Source organism: Eubalaena glacialis, chromosome 20 (assembly GCF_028564815.1).
Source record: "Eubalaena glacialis isolate mEubGla1 chromosome 20, mEubGla1.1.hap2.+ XY, whole genome shotgun sequence".
NCBI lineage: Eukaryota > Metazoa > Chordata > Mammalia > Artiodactyla > Balaenidae > Eubalaena > Eubalaena glacialis.
In genome coordinates, this window is record NC_083735.1 from 15,215,650 (window position 1) to 15,232,993 (window position 17,344).

Sequence of the window (17,344 nt, forward strand, 5' to 3'; positions counted from 1 at the left end):
TTTAATTAAAGCACACGATTTGCCTTCCCAAACTCTCAAAGTAAAACAAAATTATAATTACTATTTTAATTTTAACCTCTCAAAACATTTCCTTTTGATCAGTTTTCATGTGATCTTTAGGAAAAAAGAAAAATTAAAGAGAAATACAACCAAGTACTATGCTTTGTAGCATTCATCAAATCGTTCCTAAGTTTGGGTTCCATAACTAGCAGCCTGGTGACACAGCTTTTAACATGTTACTAGAAAAACCTCTCTTCTTTAAGACAGTCAAATCAATGCCAACACTGGCCCTCAAATAAATTACCACAAAAGGACTACAGAAAAACATACACGATATGTAAACTAATCTTATCTCCCATCAATATCTTAATATCATCTTCAAAGTCCTAAGTATCCTATACCTGCTCCCATCCAGCCTTTGATATTCATTGAGAAGAGAGGGCTCCGGAGTGAGGCAGACAATTAACAGGTGTGTAGTGCGGTCCTAATCAGGGTGAGGGGACCGCGGTAGGATGCCACTGTTCGTAACCTGCTGCTCTGGATATTTTGGCATCTGTTTATCTTCTGGGGATAGACAGGGGTGTAAAGCAGACCTGAACTATATTCACAATATTTTCTTTATTTTCCTTTTTATTAATGACCATAAGGTGATATAACAAAATAGCAGCAGCTCAGAATTACTAGATAATATGAGTAAGATTGCTTTCCCATATTTATGATTACAATATTTTTAAAATTATTAAAAATAAAGAAATGCTTACTTCTAATATGTGTTCATCTTGCTGCTCGCGGTCTAGTTTCCTTGATGTCGTTGTGATGAGACCTAGAAAATGGTAACAGTTCATGAATCCTCACAAAATAAAGGTAATTACAAAATACTGTAATTGAAACCACACACTGAGTGTAGAAGTTTGAGCAAATGCCTAACTTATTCTGAAGAGGAAAAAATTATTAATCCAGGTACGGTTAATTATTTTATTTACAAACAACATAGTTTATACTTTCTCATTTTAATGATTCTTAAAAACATTAGATAAATGACGGAAGTATTAAGAAAGCGGAAAAACTCAAATCAGTTACATTTTAAAAATTTGTTTAGTAGTTTCAACATACATTTTGTCAGAAAAGATTTTTAAAAAGTGGGATGAAGTTATCCAAGATTTCAACCTCATCCATATCTGCTGTGACTGTTGCAGATATGATTAAGAATTTTCAGAAAAAACTTCCATAACTGTATTAAAAAGGACCACTGGAAAGTATACTGTTGACTATGATTTTATTACCTTTGGGTCGTCTACCCTCAAAAATAAAGAACTGCCGGGCTTCCCTGGTGGCGCAGTGGTTGGGAGTCTGCCTGCCAATGCAGGGGACACAGGTTCGAGCCCTGGTCTGGGAATAGCCCACATGCCGCGGAGCAACTAGGCCCGTGAGCCACAATTGCTGAGCCTGCGTGTCTGGAGCTTGTGCTCCGCAACAAGAGAGGCCGCGATGGTGAGAGGCCCGCGCACCGCGATGGAGAGTGGCCCTCGCTTGCTGCAACTAGAGAAAGCCCTCGCACAGAAACGAAGACCCAACACAGCCATAAATAAATAAATAAATGGATCATCACGTTTAAAAAAAAATAAAAAATAAAAAAAAATAAAGAACTGTTATAAAAAGTACTGTGATTTTCCAGGTAATGCTGCTCAAATAACAATCATTTAATTTCCCCAAAAAAGAAGAAATGATCCTCAAAGAAACCCCATATTCTTTATTTCTTTGATTTTTCTATCAAACTAGAATAGCTATAGTTTAAATCTCTCTCTAGAGCTTCAATAACTGCTAAACTGCCAACACATGTTGGAACCTAGAAGGCCATTAAAACTGATGAAATATATTCTTGTACTTCACAGAAATTAAAAACAAAATTCCCCCAACCACTAAAATAACCTCTGCAACCTGTGTTGATAACGGCCAGGTGCAAACTGAGTGGTTCTGAGGCCTTTATGTGGCAAATCACCGCTAGGACTGATCCTTCTCCTGCCCAGCTTTCTGTGGTTTTCCACAGAGAAATACCTCAAATAACTCATATTTAAGAACAGATTTTATCGTTCTAATTGATTTTCTATTAGTCTAACTAATTTCACAAAACTACCAATTAAAGGCTATTCAAAATGTTTCCCTAAATTTGTACATGAAAGACTTATGTTTTCATTTAATTCAAAGTTTTTCTTTTCTTAAATAGTCACTAAGAATCTGCATCAACATTATCTTCCCCACAATTCAATGAAGCAACGCTCTCTTTGTAATAAGGACAACAGAAGACTATATTGTAAGCTAGAATCTGGGGTTTGTCCAAAACCATACTTATAGATTAAAAGAGGTTCAAGGAAAATGCTTCACAATGCTTAATGGTGTGAAAATGTGGCGTACTGTGGCACAAGCTTGATTTTCATTAGTCGAAAACCTTTTAAAGTTAATCCCTTTTTTTTTTCCTGTCAAAAGTTTACCACCCTTTCTGATTGTCTTTTTAAGCAGTTCAAGAATGACAGGAAATTGCTGTGATTAGTCCCATCTAATTGTCCTCATGTACCCATCAAAAACTTGCTGTTAATGGTAACAGCACAAAAGGCCACAGCTTGGCATGTTCACAGCAAGATAGGGTTCTGCTCTGTAGAACGTAATCATTCATTGCAGGGATATCTGTTAGCAAGTAAGTATCTGTAGCAAATAAATAAATACCCGTTAGCAAATACAATTCCTCACTTTACAGTTTCCTTATAGCACACCAGACTGCTAAAAAGGATGGACTTACATCCGTATTATCAATTCAATATAAAGACAAAAAGCAAAACTGACCATCTCCTAGGTTTGGAATTATTTGCATGCTCTCTATACTTAAAATTAATTCTCTCTTAACTCAAATGGAATATTAATTCCATTCAAATGCAATGAATCCTAATGTTCCTTTTTATCCTTTTTTTTTTTTTTTTTTTTGCCCAGCTACTCCTACCCACTCCTCCACCTCTCAGCTTAAACATCACTTCTGAGGGCTCCCATGACAGGCCTAGCCTGGGGTTCTGCTGCTGGGTCTCCCAAGCTCTTTCATTTGCTCTATCATAACATCACCCCACGGCACTGCAGTCACTCCTTTAAAAGTCTTTTTTTGTATCCTTCAAAGTCCATGAGACTCTGCCTTTCCTGTATATCTTGGCTATATTGTTATATCTCTGTTACCCTAAAGAAACACTTAAATGTGTGAACACATGAATTTCTTAAAACCATAAAAGAATAGAATTTTAAATATGCATTGGAGGAAGAGAGGCACACAAACTACACTGAACTTGGAAATGATACAAATTTATAGCTTATATAGGAGCTAACAGAAAACCATTTAACATATATTTACAGGTAAGATGTGTCAAGCATTGTGACAGATGGTCCAGGTGATGGTGACGTCCAACAGACATTTAGAGGCACAGATGTAAAGTGCAGGGAAGTCACCAGAGGCAGACACAGACTTAGTTATACCCCAAGTACAGGAGAGAGTATGAAGAATGGTGAACGGTGGGCCTACCAAAAAATAAAGGGCAGGCCAATCTTATTGAACTAGGGGCCATGAGTGTTTAGAAAGCCATGAGGAAGCCTAAGAAGCAAAGGCTGGAAGAGAAGCAGGTGTCCCAGAGGCCACAGGCAGAGAAATTTAAGGAGGAAGTCTCTCCTCCAAGTACTTCAGAGAAGCTTGGAAGAGAAGATCAAGTGACAGCCAGGGAGGCAGGAAGCAGACCAGGAAAGGAATTTCTTTTACGAGGAGGAGACCATTCCGCAGGCTAACAGGGTGTATGTAATGAGTGACTAAACCACGAGGGAAGATAAAGATCCAGATGTGAACTAACCAATACAGTAGCCACGAGCCTCATGTGGCTACTGCAATTTAAGTTACAGGTAAGATCTCATGAACATGAAAGATATTTCAGACTGAAAAAAAAAAGACCTTTCTTCCTAGATTCGCACACTTGTACCAAAAGGAATCCTACCACAAGTGTCAGTTTTCTGGTCCCTAACACCATCACCAGGGAGGGGCAGTGCATGTATGTCCTATGGGGATGACGTGAGGTGGTACAGCCCCTAAGAGAAGGGGAAACAAGTGCTTCCTGTGGAATTTCCATACAAAATGAACCCCAAAGAGAAAACAAAATGTCCTAATGAAGCAGGAACATACTAGGAAAACCGTGGATGCGCTCTGGAGGTACAATCAACTGCACCGGGAGGGGAACACAATGGAAATGCTATCCAAGTACCCCACGCTCCAGCCACACCAATTTAGCTCTAGAATCCATGATGCATTTCACACCCATTTTCACCTCTGTAATTTTTGCACATCTCGATCCTGCTAATCCTTCCACCTTGCCTGCCTAACAACTATTTTCAAAAATGAATCCAAAGTGTACCTTTTCTATATACATGTTATTAACCCTGTAGGTATTGAATATCTAATTAGTGTATCCATTTCTTTCATTTTAAACACTGGTGCTCACCTGTAATGTTTATTACCAAGTTCCAGAAGGAGCTATACTTAATTGAAACAGCACAATATTTCAGAAATGGAGAGAAACCTTTAAGATTATCAAACTCAGCTACCTGAGCCAAAGAGAAATTAACTTGTTCCAACTCACCAGTAAGTCACTGTCCGAGCCAGGATTCGAATTTAGTTTTCCTGAGGCCCAGATGAGAGGATTGGGGAATTCTTCCCCGCTCCCCATCACACCACACTGCATAATTTACTGCATTATGGTATTTCAACTCTCCAGAAACTCTCAACTGTGACTTACATGAAGTTTACGAAAAAAGAAAGCTGGCAATAGTTAATCATTAGTCATTTAATAGGTCCAAAAAAGCAAGTTAGAGAATAAAACAGAGTGGGCGAAGGCAGAAAAAAGCATATGCAAGTGCTGCCTCTTGTAACTTTGTTTTATCTTTCTTTTCTCCTGAGCTCTGTTAAATTAAAAATAGAAATGAACACAAAAAACTTCCTTGCCCTAAAAAAACAATCCATTCTGTAGACCAATACCATTATAGATGTAAGTGGACTGAGTGAGCAAATACGGCTTCTTCTCACCAATTCACAATTACAAGTTTGCCCCATAAATGTGTAGAACTAAGAAACCAAACTTTCCTGTTTTTATGAACATCATTAAAAAACTATTTACAGCTTTTCAATGCCACTATAGCACTTAGAGAAGACTCCATTTAAGACAGAATGTTAGATTAACTATAATGCTTTAATTTAAGATTTTAATATTCGACATTTCTTATAAATCAATACCAAAAACCACCTCCAAACTTCCCAAAGTTCAAGAGATCAAATGGACTTCACAAAGTAGGCAGCACATAAAGGTGAACTTACAGGATTAGTAGGTGAAGATAACGAAATAGTCCACATTGGCAAAACTGTATTTATGTATTCATTCAACTATTTTGTGCTGTCCACTCAGAATGCAGAGATGATTAAGACAGACTCTTGTTTTCAAGAAACAAGGTCCAGAAGGCAAAGACTACATTCAAGAAACAGTAAGGTAGATGAGAATGTAGGGTACATATAGGAAAAAGCACAGGTCCTTGCTGAGGGCTCTGGATTCCAAGGAAGTTTGAACTTGCTTGGATGATGTCTGGTCATCTCTGTTGTTCCAAGAGACAACCAACCCACCAGCCAATATGTGAGTGAGGCCACCCAGGACCAGCCAACCTCAAGCCAACCAGCCAAGTGAGACCAGCACTACATGAAAGAGCAGCCAAGCCTGGCCAAGACCAGAACTGCCCAGCAGAGTCTTCAACTAAATTATGGTGGTTGCTTTAAGCTGCTGAGTTTTGGGATGGTTTGCTCTAAAGCAAAAGTCAACTAATGCATCAAATGAGCTCATCTCTAATTGTTATTTGGCTTACTAAATGCTCAGGTATTGTGCTATGAGATTTAAATGTATTATCTCATTCAATCCATATGTATATATATGGCAATATCTGTACCATAATAAATAAATTAATATATTTACAGGCTCAGAGATTAAGTTGCTTACTCAACGTCATTGAGCAAAGGGGTGAGATGGGAGTTCAGTAAACACAGAGCATCGGAGCCTGAAAGCCACATTAAGAATGAGAGAAGCCAAGGAGGGACGGAAGGCTTTGGTTCTGGAAGAAAGGGTTTGAAACATCAGCACTATGAATGAAACTAGATGGTAGCTGGAGAAGAAAAAAAAAAAAGGATTTCTGAGTAGGATTAAGGTCCAACTGCACTGAGAGAGAAAATAACTTGCAATCTGCAGTTTGTGAAGAACCAAAACTGTGAAAGAAAAGGTCCTGGCTCTAAAAAAAAAGCTGCGTGGTCATGTGTTCACCTTGCTTGGCAGGAAATTTACTTTGAATCATTTTCCAACTATTCTACTTGAAAATAAGCAGAGGAAGGGGAAAGATCAAGGAAGAAAACAAAAGTTTGCTCACCTAATTAACATTTCCCATTACTCTGATTATTTTCATCTAACCCCTGCAACTACTTTGGCCTTTTTATCCTTTTGCTTATTTTATAGTAATGCATGAACTACAGCATCATATGTGCCAGAGGAGCACCATCCCACAGACCTTTCTGCGATGATGGACAAGTTCTACAATTTGCACTGTCTGATATGGTAGCCCCCAGCATACGTGACCACCGAGCACTGGAAATGTAGCTAGTGTGTCTGAAAGGCTGAATTTTTAAATTAATTTAAATAATTTAAATTGTCACAAATCATCTCTACTCCTTTGGAGAGTCTCCAATTTCAAATTATATATGTCAAAACCCCAAACTTTAACATCTACAATAGTCAGAATCTTTTTCTGTGGTTAAAATTTGAAGCAGTATTTCAATAGCAAATATATGTTACAAAAATCCAAATTTTGTAAGCATCTAACAATGAAAAAAGCAAACATTTCCAAGATTTTGACATGCTGATACTGCTCCAATAAAGCCCCCTTCCTCCTGCCCCCTCCCTCTTACTAGTCTCCTCACTGGGCTCAGCTGGTGATGCGGAAGCCTGGTTTGCTGTTATCAGTTTACAGATTCATCTGAACACCTAAAAATCAAGAGTCTCTGTGTTTAACAATGACTTTTCAAGAATCATTATTTTACCAATGTATATTTTTGCTTTTGGTGATCTCTTGCTAAAACCAAAAGTTAATGAAATGTATGTTTATAAGTAATAATGATGTCATAAAGTTCACTAGCTCAAAATCACCCACTTGTTCAGTCTATACTATGCTATTCAACTTATTTTATAGAATGTCTTCCCCAAATATGTCCTTCTGAGACACACATATAAAAGCCAAGACAAGGCCCTTGTCCTCAAAAGCATACAGTTTCCTTAAGGAAACAGCCCTTGTACCTCTGTATCTTTTTCACAATGTTTTATTAATCACAGCCCTATTCTGACTAAGCCTTGACTGTAAGCATGCACTTCGGGTGTATTATTTTCAACTGTTTTCCCCACTGATTGTTCTGAAACACTTGAATCTATTTTATTCTTCACTAAGTTTAAGAACTTTCATGGTGGCACAGTTGGTGGTAAAGGGAGTATTTAAAGTCTTAGGTGTCTTCAGTGTGGATAGCGTAATTTCTTCAGTAGTTGTTACTACCGTGATCTGGAAATTCCATTTCCATCTTTCCACGTTCAATCCTTACTTTAGCAGGGCTTGCCCCCAGGACATTCAGTGTGCTTTAGTAATCAGCAACACCAAAGACCATTACAATAAAACACCTGTAACACCCCAGTGAGGACACTGTGAAACGTATTGCTCAAGCAACTTTTAGACAAGTACGATAAAACCCCCCAAGACTATACATACATATATATATGATATGTAATATGAGTACACACCTTCATAAAAGGTTAAACCCCAAATTATTACCTGTAGTTACTCCTGGGAACAGGTGGGCCAAAGAAGAAAGGAAAAGAGGAGGGCACCTTCACTTTTTATGTCATACACTTCTATATTAACAAGTATATTATTTAAAGAAATTTAAACATTAAAATATTTTAAAGGTCAGCATGAAAGGATACAGAAATGTTTACTGGTTGAACACTAATCTCAAGCTGGAAAGTCTCAAATGATTTTTTAAAAACTCTGAAACATCTGGCCATGTATATAAAAAAATAAAAAAATAAAACTTCTTAGAAATATTAGTGGCATATCGTTTATAATTTTTTCTAAAATGTTTTTGAAACTAAATTTTAATGAAATGTACCATACATTCTAAAGTGTCCTCTCACTGTAAAAACTAAGTTTGCTAGAGCCAGAAGGTCTTTTAAAATCTTCTAGCCCAAATCCTGAACTTTAAAAAACAAGGGGGACTTCCTTGGTGGTGCAGTGGTTAAGAATCCGCCTGCCAATGCAGGGGACACGGGTTCAACTGGTCTGGGAAGATCCCACATGCCACGAAGCAACTAAGCCCGTGCGCCATAACTACTGAGCCTGCACTCTAGAGCCCACGAGCCACAACTACTGAGCCCACGTGCCACAACTACTGAAGCCCGCGTGCCTAGAGCCCGTGCTCCACAACAAGAGAAGCCCGTGCACGGCAACGAAGAGTAGCCCCCTCTCGCCACAACTAGAGAAAGCCCGAGCGCAGCAACGAAGACCCAGCGCGGCCATACATACATACATAAATATTTTTAAAAAACAAGGAAATATGGTCCAGGAATGTTAAATTAATTCCTGAAGGTCAGAGTCAGCAGCACAATTGGAACTAGAGTTGAATTCTTACCAAAGCAAGTGTTCAGAAGTCTCTGTGGCTGCAGCCATTTACAACCAGAAGTGACCACCAGAATCACGAGGAATGATGGCTAAACCCACGTTCCCACCCCCACATCAGAGCCACTGCATCAGGACCTCCATCCGTGAGGACCCAGCTCACACAATTTCGGAGGTTTCCAGGTGATGTGGCAATCCATCCCACGCCAACCACCTCGGGCCAAGAGCTTACAAAAATTGAAAAAAAAAAAAAAATCCATGCCCAATTAATTAATTAAATTTAAATTTAATTTAAATTACTAAATATTTTAATAATTTCCTAAACACAGAATTGCTTTTAGTCACTGTAATTATCACCACTGGCCATATTCTGGAACAAAGTATATTATCCATTTCTCAAAAACACCCTTTGAGATACAGAAAAACATAACAAGACTAGGGATTTAGGAGAGAGAAACAGTACTTAAGAACCATAATTAACATTGCAGAAATGCTACTTCAAAGAAATGGCCATGAGAGTCCACGTGAAGATTCCAACTGCTCTGAAGTTACTTATTAAGACTAAAACATCTCCCAGAATTTTCCTGACAAATCTGCAACTACTGACCCAAATCATTAAATCCTACTAGAACGTAAGTGAAATGTAGCCTTTCCAACATAAAAGAAAATGATCTAAATGGCAGTTTCCATTTAACAGCATACTTCCCTTCTTTTTGGAAATGCCTTTTGTAGTATGTTGAATGGTGGCCTCTCCCCAAAAGATACGTCCAACCTGAAACCTGTGACTAGGACCTTATTTGGAAAAACAGCCTCTCAAGATCTCAAGATGAGATCACCCTAAATTTATGATGGGCCCTAAAATCAATAAGTATCCTTTTAAGAGAAAAACACAGAGAGAGGTTTGAAATACCCAGAAGTAGGGAAGGTGGAGGCAGAGACTGGAGCAATGCTGCCACAAGCCAAGAAATGCCAGGAGCCACCAGAAGGATTCTTCATTAAAGACTCTTAAGGGATTGTGGCCCTGCGGACACTGATTTTGAACGTATGGCCTCTAGAACAGTGAGAGAATAAATTTCTTTTCTTTTTTTTTTAAGCCACCCAATGTGTGGAAATTTGTTACAGTAGCCTTAGAAAATTAATACACCTTTTTATTTGAATAGCAAACAAAAGTACTGAAAAAATACCAAAAAAAGAAGAATTAGGTAAGAATGGCAAATAATTCCATAATCTAAAGATAACCACTCATCTTATTTTCTATGTTTTATTACTGTCTTCATTTGAAATGTCTTATGACTTTATATAGGGTATCATTCTATATACAGGACAAATTAAAAGGCAGAGGATTAAAAAAAATGTCTGCCCAAAGATAATTTGGGGTAGGAAAGTGCAAATGCTCCAGATAATCCAAGTTCATTATATGCTTTTCCTCAAAAGGAAGGAGAAACAGGCTGTCTCAGCTCTGGGAGAACCTCTTGAACATCTCTGGCTGAGAACCACAAATGAACTAAATCTTATTTTTATATAATATATAAAATATGCCACAAATTGTACCTCAGTTGTATTTTTAAATATATTATCTCTCATACTCTTTCCTCTTCCATAATAGAATGAAGAAAAAATATTTTTTAGTAATCTGATGAACAATAAGTATAAATACTAGTTTAATGCCTATGAAATACAAAGTCACAATTAGAAAGTTGTTTCAACTAATGACCAAGATAGAAAAGACCCTTCTATTCTGAACAAACCTAAACAATTTCTCTCTGTTCTTTTAAGAGTTTATTCAACAAGCAACATGGGCCTCAGGGTACAATAACAATAATTAAAAGAATAGTTTTCAAGAAATAATTTACTCAATAAAATATTCTCTTTAGTCAGAATAATTTACCTGTGTTCACCCTACATTGGCCAAAACAATCCTTTCTATTTTAGCCATGATGACCTCTCATTCCTTATACAAGCTTAAAACAAAAAACAAACCAAAAAAAAGCAAAATGCCTACTATCAAAAATTGAACTATATAAAATAAATATAGAAGGTATAAGAGGTCAGAAGTTTAAAATGTTTTAGAAATTTATGGGATATGTATTTCAAACTTCAGACTCCTGAATAATATTTTTTTTAAATTTCCATGATGCACTATTGAAATACAGCCTGCTTTGAGTTGGTGAAGCTATCACAGAACTACAGAGACTCATTAAATGTATGGAAAATAAAGGAGGCAATATATTAGTAATTATTAGTAATAACTGTTAATTATTCTAATTTTTAAAATAAAGTATTAAAGCAAGCAAAAGACAGTGAGACAGGAAAGCAGGAGACATTAGCTGTAGAATTCCATGTAGCACATGACAAATACTTTTTCATGGGACATTCTATTCTACAGATCTGTACCCAACCAGCTTCAATAAAGTGAAAATGTTCTCAGAACAAGCCTGTTTACTGCAATTTACAAAGAGCACAACTGAAGTCCTGAGGTCTGGACAGTGGGAAGAGAGAGGACACCGCAGGAGGAGGAGGGACAGACACTAGACCAAGAACAATGTTTTCCTGGTCAAACTTCTAAGACTCCTCTTCCAACAGGTGAAACGGAAATCATATGAATTTCGCTAATTTTTAAAATCAGTCAACTGGAGAATACATATTAAGCAGTAATCACATACTCCGTATCATGCTTGGTTCTATCCTGACCCTCCAGGACCTGAGCCAGGACTGAATGTCCACAGAACAGGCAAGACGAGCGCCGCAGTGAAAAGGCAGAGCAGACCTGGAAAGACAGGCAGGGAGGTGGGCCCTGCTACCCACCGGCTCCCATCTAAAAATACAGATTGCCTTGTAGGCCAAGAGCGAACTTCCAATTTTTCCTATAGTTATCACTCAACATCCATCCCCTTGGAGCTTTAGACCATGAGCTCAGCGATCCTCTGCAGTACTGCGCTGTCTTTATTTAGGTGGTGTTCCAAGACTGCATTTAACTACAGCTTGTCTGGAGTTCTCTGGGCAGCTGCCGCCATTTGAACAGCTATTGTTCGTCACTGCAGTCCTGGTGCCGGCAGGATTAGGCTTGGAGCCAAAAATGGAATTCTATTCATACACTGTCAAGGCTGGAAGGGCGCTCAGAACTCATTTAGTTCAAACTTTCAGAGTCCCATGGAAAACCCTAAAAGAATGAATCAAATGACCAGTCTAAAGTCACACAAGCAGTGGCTGAGTAAGAATCTGCACCCTGAAATCTTCAGACTTCTCTTCTGGTTTTAATTCTATCTTAACTAGTTGTTTCTCATTGAAAAGGGATGGCATTGAAACATAAGATAAACATAAGATCAAAAGCCAAATGCAATTTACCAGGAATTGCCTTCAACATTCCCATAAATGTCAGATATAGCAGAGATAGGGAGGGGAAGAAACCCAACCCATTTTATAAAGTTAACATCATGTTGACAAAAAAGACTAATCTCACTTAGGCACTTAAATGCAAAATCTTAAAATACTGGTACTTAAAATAATTTTAGCAAATGATATTCAGCAACATTAAAAAAAATAGAATACCCCTTGAAAGAATTTAACCTAAGGATTCAAGGTTAACAGATTTTCAGAGAAAAAGCATATCATCTATTTTAACGTGTGCAGAAAAAGCAGTGCATAAAACTTGACTTCTTTTAGACTTTAAGGATAACATACTTCACTGGAAAATAAAAAATAAGCAGGCGGAACAGGTAGAAAGATCTACAGAGTCTTCCTTAATATTTGCATATATTTGGGAAAAGACTACAAATGAGTAAACTTTTTTTTTTAAATGAATTCCTGCCATTGTAAAGTGACTGGCCCTTCATTTCCTTCCTGTGCAGCTATGAAATGTTACCGGAAACCCTTGGAAGTTGTTTGCAGCTATAGCTATTTCCTATTGCACTTTGTTCAGCCTCCGTTCCAGCCACAATAAAATGCCATTTACTTTGATTGAGAAAAAAGTAGTTGTAATGTGATAGTGGACTCGAAGATGGATGGTTACCCAGTACACCTATTAGCTATTACAGCACTTTATGACTTTCCCATGCTTTAGGGATTACTACATATATATGTGTATGTAAGTATGTATGTATATATTTTACATATATATACATATATATCACTCTATATGCAATTAAAGAACATTTCTTATACTGAACATAAAATAATCCTACATTACTCTATCCTACATGTAAACAAATGAATGAAAAACAGACCACTGTATAAAGTTATCCTTTACAAAGCATACAAAGCTGTAACTTACTTAATTTGAGCATGAACATCTCAACCCAGAATCAGGGATGAAAAAAAATGGAGAAAATGGTAAAGATTTGATAAATATACATATAACCAACTGTGAGAGCTCGAATTTCAAGCTCTGAAATATTTTTAACAGGATATAACAGCACAAAGAAGTGTGAAAATCTCAAAACTTGGAACTATTTTATCTTCTAATGAGAAATAGTTATTTCTCAAAGTAGAAGAGATCTGGATAATAGTCTATCATCAACTTGCTAAATCTTTTCTGATATTTCAACCTTGGTAACTAATGTTCTACTACTATTTTAATAACCTGGAGAAGCAAAACACAGCTCTCATCTTTTTTAAGTATTCACTGCTTAGAGCAATGGGAAATAAACTTAAATTTTTACTTCAGGAATATCAAATAGTCTACTCCCTCAGAAATAAATCAACAATTCAACCAGCCCAACTAGTAAATACATCAGTATACCAGGGGTGAGAAAACTACTGCCAACCTGATTTTGTATGGCTTACAAGCTAAGAACGGCTTTTATATTCTTAAATGACCAGAAAAAAAACAAAAGAATATATTGTGACACATGAAAAGTATATGAAATTCAAATTACAATGTCCATAAGTAAAGTTTTATTGGCACACAGCCATACTCATTCATTTCCATGTTGTCTAGGGCTGCTTTCGCTCTACAGTGACAGAGCTGAGTGGCTGTGACAGAGGCTGTATGGCCTGCAAAGGCTAAAATATTTCATACCTGGCCCTTCACAGAAAACGTTTAATGATCCTTGCAGTACACGGTTAATAAGACTAAGTTTAAACACTTAGTGTTATTTAGAAGCTTCGTGCTTTTTGGTCTGAAAATATCACTAGAAATAAGATTAGCCTAAAAAGCAACCATCATATAATTCAGAAATTCCTTAACACAAAAAACAGAGAAGGTAAGAAAAACCGGATCCCAAACCACATTTACATCACAAACCCAAAAGCAAATCAAGTGAATGTGCGATCCTGCACTCAGAAGTAGCAGTTATGAAACCCGCGTCCTTCTGGCTCTGACCTCGGGTGGCCTTTACCTCTCTCTGAAGTCATATAATTACTTGAAAAATGGGGAAGACAGCAGACTCTTGGCATTTGTAATCTCTACTCGTCTCACAGGGTTTCTTGTAAAGATTAAGTATGTGAGGTTGCTTTAATACATAAAGTGCAATGTGCATAATAAGCTACACGTGTCACTGCCCTTCTGGCTCCGAGAGAAAGTTTTATTCCAACCTGATCGAAAAGTGAGGTCAAGAGTGGAAGAGTGGTAAAAGGAAGACCAGAAAATAGCACAGAAGAGTAGCAAAAGAGGGAAAGCCAAGGTTTGCTGGTTCCTCTTTGGCTGTCTCCTTCAAGCTCAACTCTCAAAGGTGACAGGCATGAGACAGCCTTATGGAAATCAGCCCAAAGAGAGAGAACCAGTGTGGCTTACAAGATTCCAACAGTGCAACATGCTCCAGATCCAATAATGAGAAGAGATTTAGAGTAAAGATCAGCCTCCAAAATATATGAAATTTTAACTCTACAGAATTGATAAAGGAAAAGCTATGAAAACAGTAAGCTGAAACAGCCTCAATAAAGTTTTTAAACCATTTAATTTCAAGTAGATGGAAACAGATTCAACAGTTGTCAAAAGAGCCTAAACCCTTTGAAGATGCTCACGCAGACACGCAGAAATCACATCCACAAACATACTCGTATATTCAAAAAGGATGCCTCTACTTAATACACATTTCTGATGAATTTATTTTTATCCATAAAAATTTCTCAGTGTATTTGTTCCCCCACAGGAAGATCTACCTCAATGAATGAGAAGCTAAAAAAAAAATTTACTAGACAGTATAAAATCAGTGGATCGGTGAAATGGGTGGTGAAAGGTACATGGATATGTACCTATATTCTTATAATAATGTGGTAATTTTTCTAAGGCACAGCCTCTAATACTAATAATACTGTTAAGGGAAAAACCCAAGATGTTTATCACTGTATACAGTATGCTACTACCCATGTAAAAAGACAAGAAAAAAATAATGTATTCTTGTTTGTATATGAGTAAAAGAAATGACAAACAGTAGTTTCCTCAAAGTGTTTTAAAATGTAGGTTTTATTATTATTCAAGAATGGTGAGGCCACCAGATCAGGAGACCACTGTCACTGAAAAGATAGTTTATTATTCACAGCACCCGAGAGAAGAGGGCGTGCCACGCACACCGCACAGGGCCACACGAGCCTGCACTGGGGTCGGTGAGGAGGTGGAAGGAGCAAGGAGAAAGCATGCACCAGAGCCTTTCCTGTGGTTTCCACAGAAAGCACAAGGTGACGCAGTACAAGCAGCTTTAGAATTGGCTGGTATGAATTATTTCAATGGGCTCTGGTACTCACTACAACGTGCATGAATCTCAAAGGAAATATGCTGAGTGTGAGAACCTTTACCAAAAAAAAAACCAGTATACACTCTGTGAGTCTAATTGTAGAAAATTTTAGGGAGCGCAAACTAACATACAGTGACCGAAAGCAGATGAGTGGTTGCCTGGTGATGGGAGCAGAGGGCAGTAGCGGGGAGGGGATACAGAGAGGCATGGCGAAACTTTGGGGAGCAATGGGTAGGTTCACTGCTTGACTGTGGTGATGGTTTCAGTGTTGGATAGCTATGAGAAAACTCATTAAATTGCAGGCTTTAACTATGTGCAATTTATTATATGTCAATTACACTTCAATAAAACTTTTAAAATAAAGAGCAATACTTGCTTCGTGTCCAAAACTTGGAATATACCAACGCAAAGATAAGGGAATAAAACTGTGGTCTTTTCTAAAGCACGCACAAGCTCCAAGTGAACACTTGAAAATTATATGCCAGTTTTAAGTTACATATCAGGCCTCAAAAGTTCAAACTGATGACACTGACTAAAAAGACACTTTGCTGGGGTGGTTCCACTTTGCTGAGGTTACTCGTGGAGAACGAAGCCTGTGAGTGCACACTGGTCCCCATTGTTTGGGGCCCTCCTTCTTCTCTGTCCTTGACACTCTGCAAAGGAAGCTGCGACGTATGTGTCTGCAGGAGCCGGGCAGTCACGGCTCAGACAGTCTAACACTCTGGGCTCTTGTCTCTCTCCCACCTCGAGCAACTGCACAATTTTTGTTAAAAGAAGCAAATTTACCCTGATACTGAACATAATCAAACAAAAGACGTTATAAGAATTTCTGGTGTCAACAAAAGTGTGTGTGTCAGGAAAGGAAAATGAATCAAGTCTCTTTTGCTTGTACCCTCTGGGAAAGGAAACACCCTGCCACCCACCACCCCTTAAAAACAACACAGCAGGAACCATCTGAGATGCAGACAGAAAGGCAGTTCCAGGCACAAAAACTTTGACTGGAACACAAAATACATTTAAAATTGTTCCTTCAAACTTGTCATTGAGAATCCCCCATTCAGATTATCAAACCCAGTCCTAGCAAGGTTTTCTGTTCTGTTTTTTTAAATTATGCGTCATACTATGACAAAAGGAGAGAAAGGTCGGGAGGGATGTTTCCTCCTCTCCAAAAGGACTTAGTGAGGTCATCTGATTTAAGTTTATAAAAAACATTCCAAGGGATTGTATGCAGACTCTCCAAAATAGGTCATTATTTATAAAAATAGCGTAAATATTATCCTTTCACCCTTCTTCTGGTATTTACGCTTTTCCACCAAGCATAGCCATTCTCTCACACACTCATCTAACTCCATCTCTTGGCCTCACCACTCCTTCAAATTGTCCCAACTTGAAGAACATCCCCTACCTCTTGTCTATCCATCCACTTTACTACTTTCAGAATCAGCACACTAACTTTTCCAAGGGGCCTCATCCTCCTAACTACACCACCACATGAGTCATCATCAGTTCCGCAGTTCCTCCAGAGGCATTGATTAGCGCCTGGGCACACATCTCACACCCGCCTGTCTCTCTTTGCTATTTCACTTACGTAGACTACATACTCTCAAAGCATCTCTTAACATGCTGGATACACAGCAGAAGCTCAATAAACGCTTGATGTGTAAACAAACAATTTGAATGGCAATGAATTCAGGCTTTCTCCAGTCTGCTGGATGTTGTGATAATCACCAGGGTCCTAAATTTCTCTTTACCACTAAGGAGCAAGCAGACGCATTTTACCTAGTCAAATTTGTTTATCCAAAGGAGAGGCACAGATTTATCAGTCTACTAAGACCTTGGTTATCTCATGTAGAGTTAACAGAGCAAAGGTAACTAACACCTGCAAGCGGGAGAGGCCGGGGCATCTTTCCTGG

At 38.0% G+C, this 17,344-nt stretch overlaps 1 protein-coding gene across 3 annotated transcripts in view; it reads right to left on the minus strand.

Moving 5' to 3' along the window:
* FAT1 (FAT atypical cadherin 1) overlaps positions 1–17,344 on the minus strand; it is a 121,717-nt gene that overhangs the window by 45,471 nt on the left and 58,902 nt on the right. For all 3 annotated transcript variants that reach the window (XM_061177477.1, XM_061177476.1, XM_061177478.1), the window contains exon 4: positions 762–823. In XM_061177477.1, the coding sequence (XP_061033460.1) occupies positions 762–823 (62 nt within the window). The remainder of the gene's footprint in view (positions 1–761; positions 824–17,344) is intronic.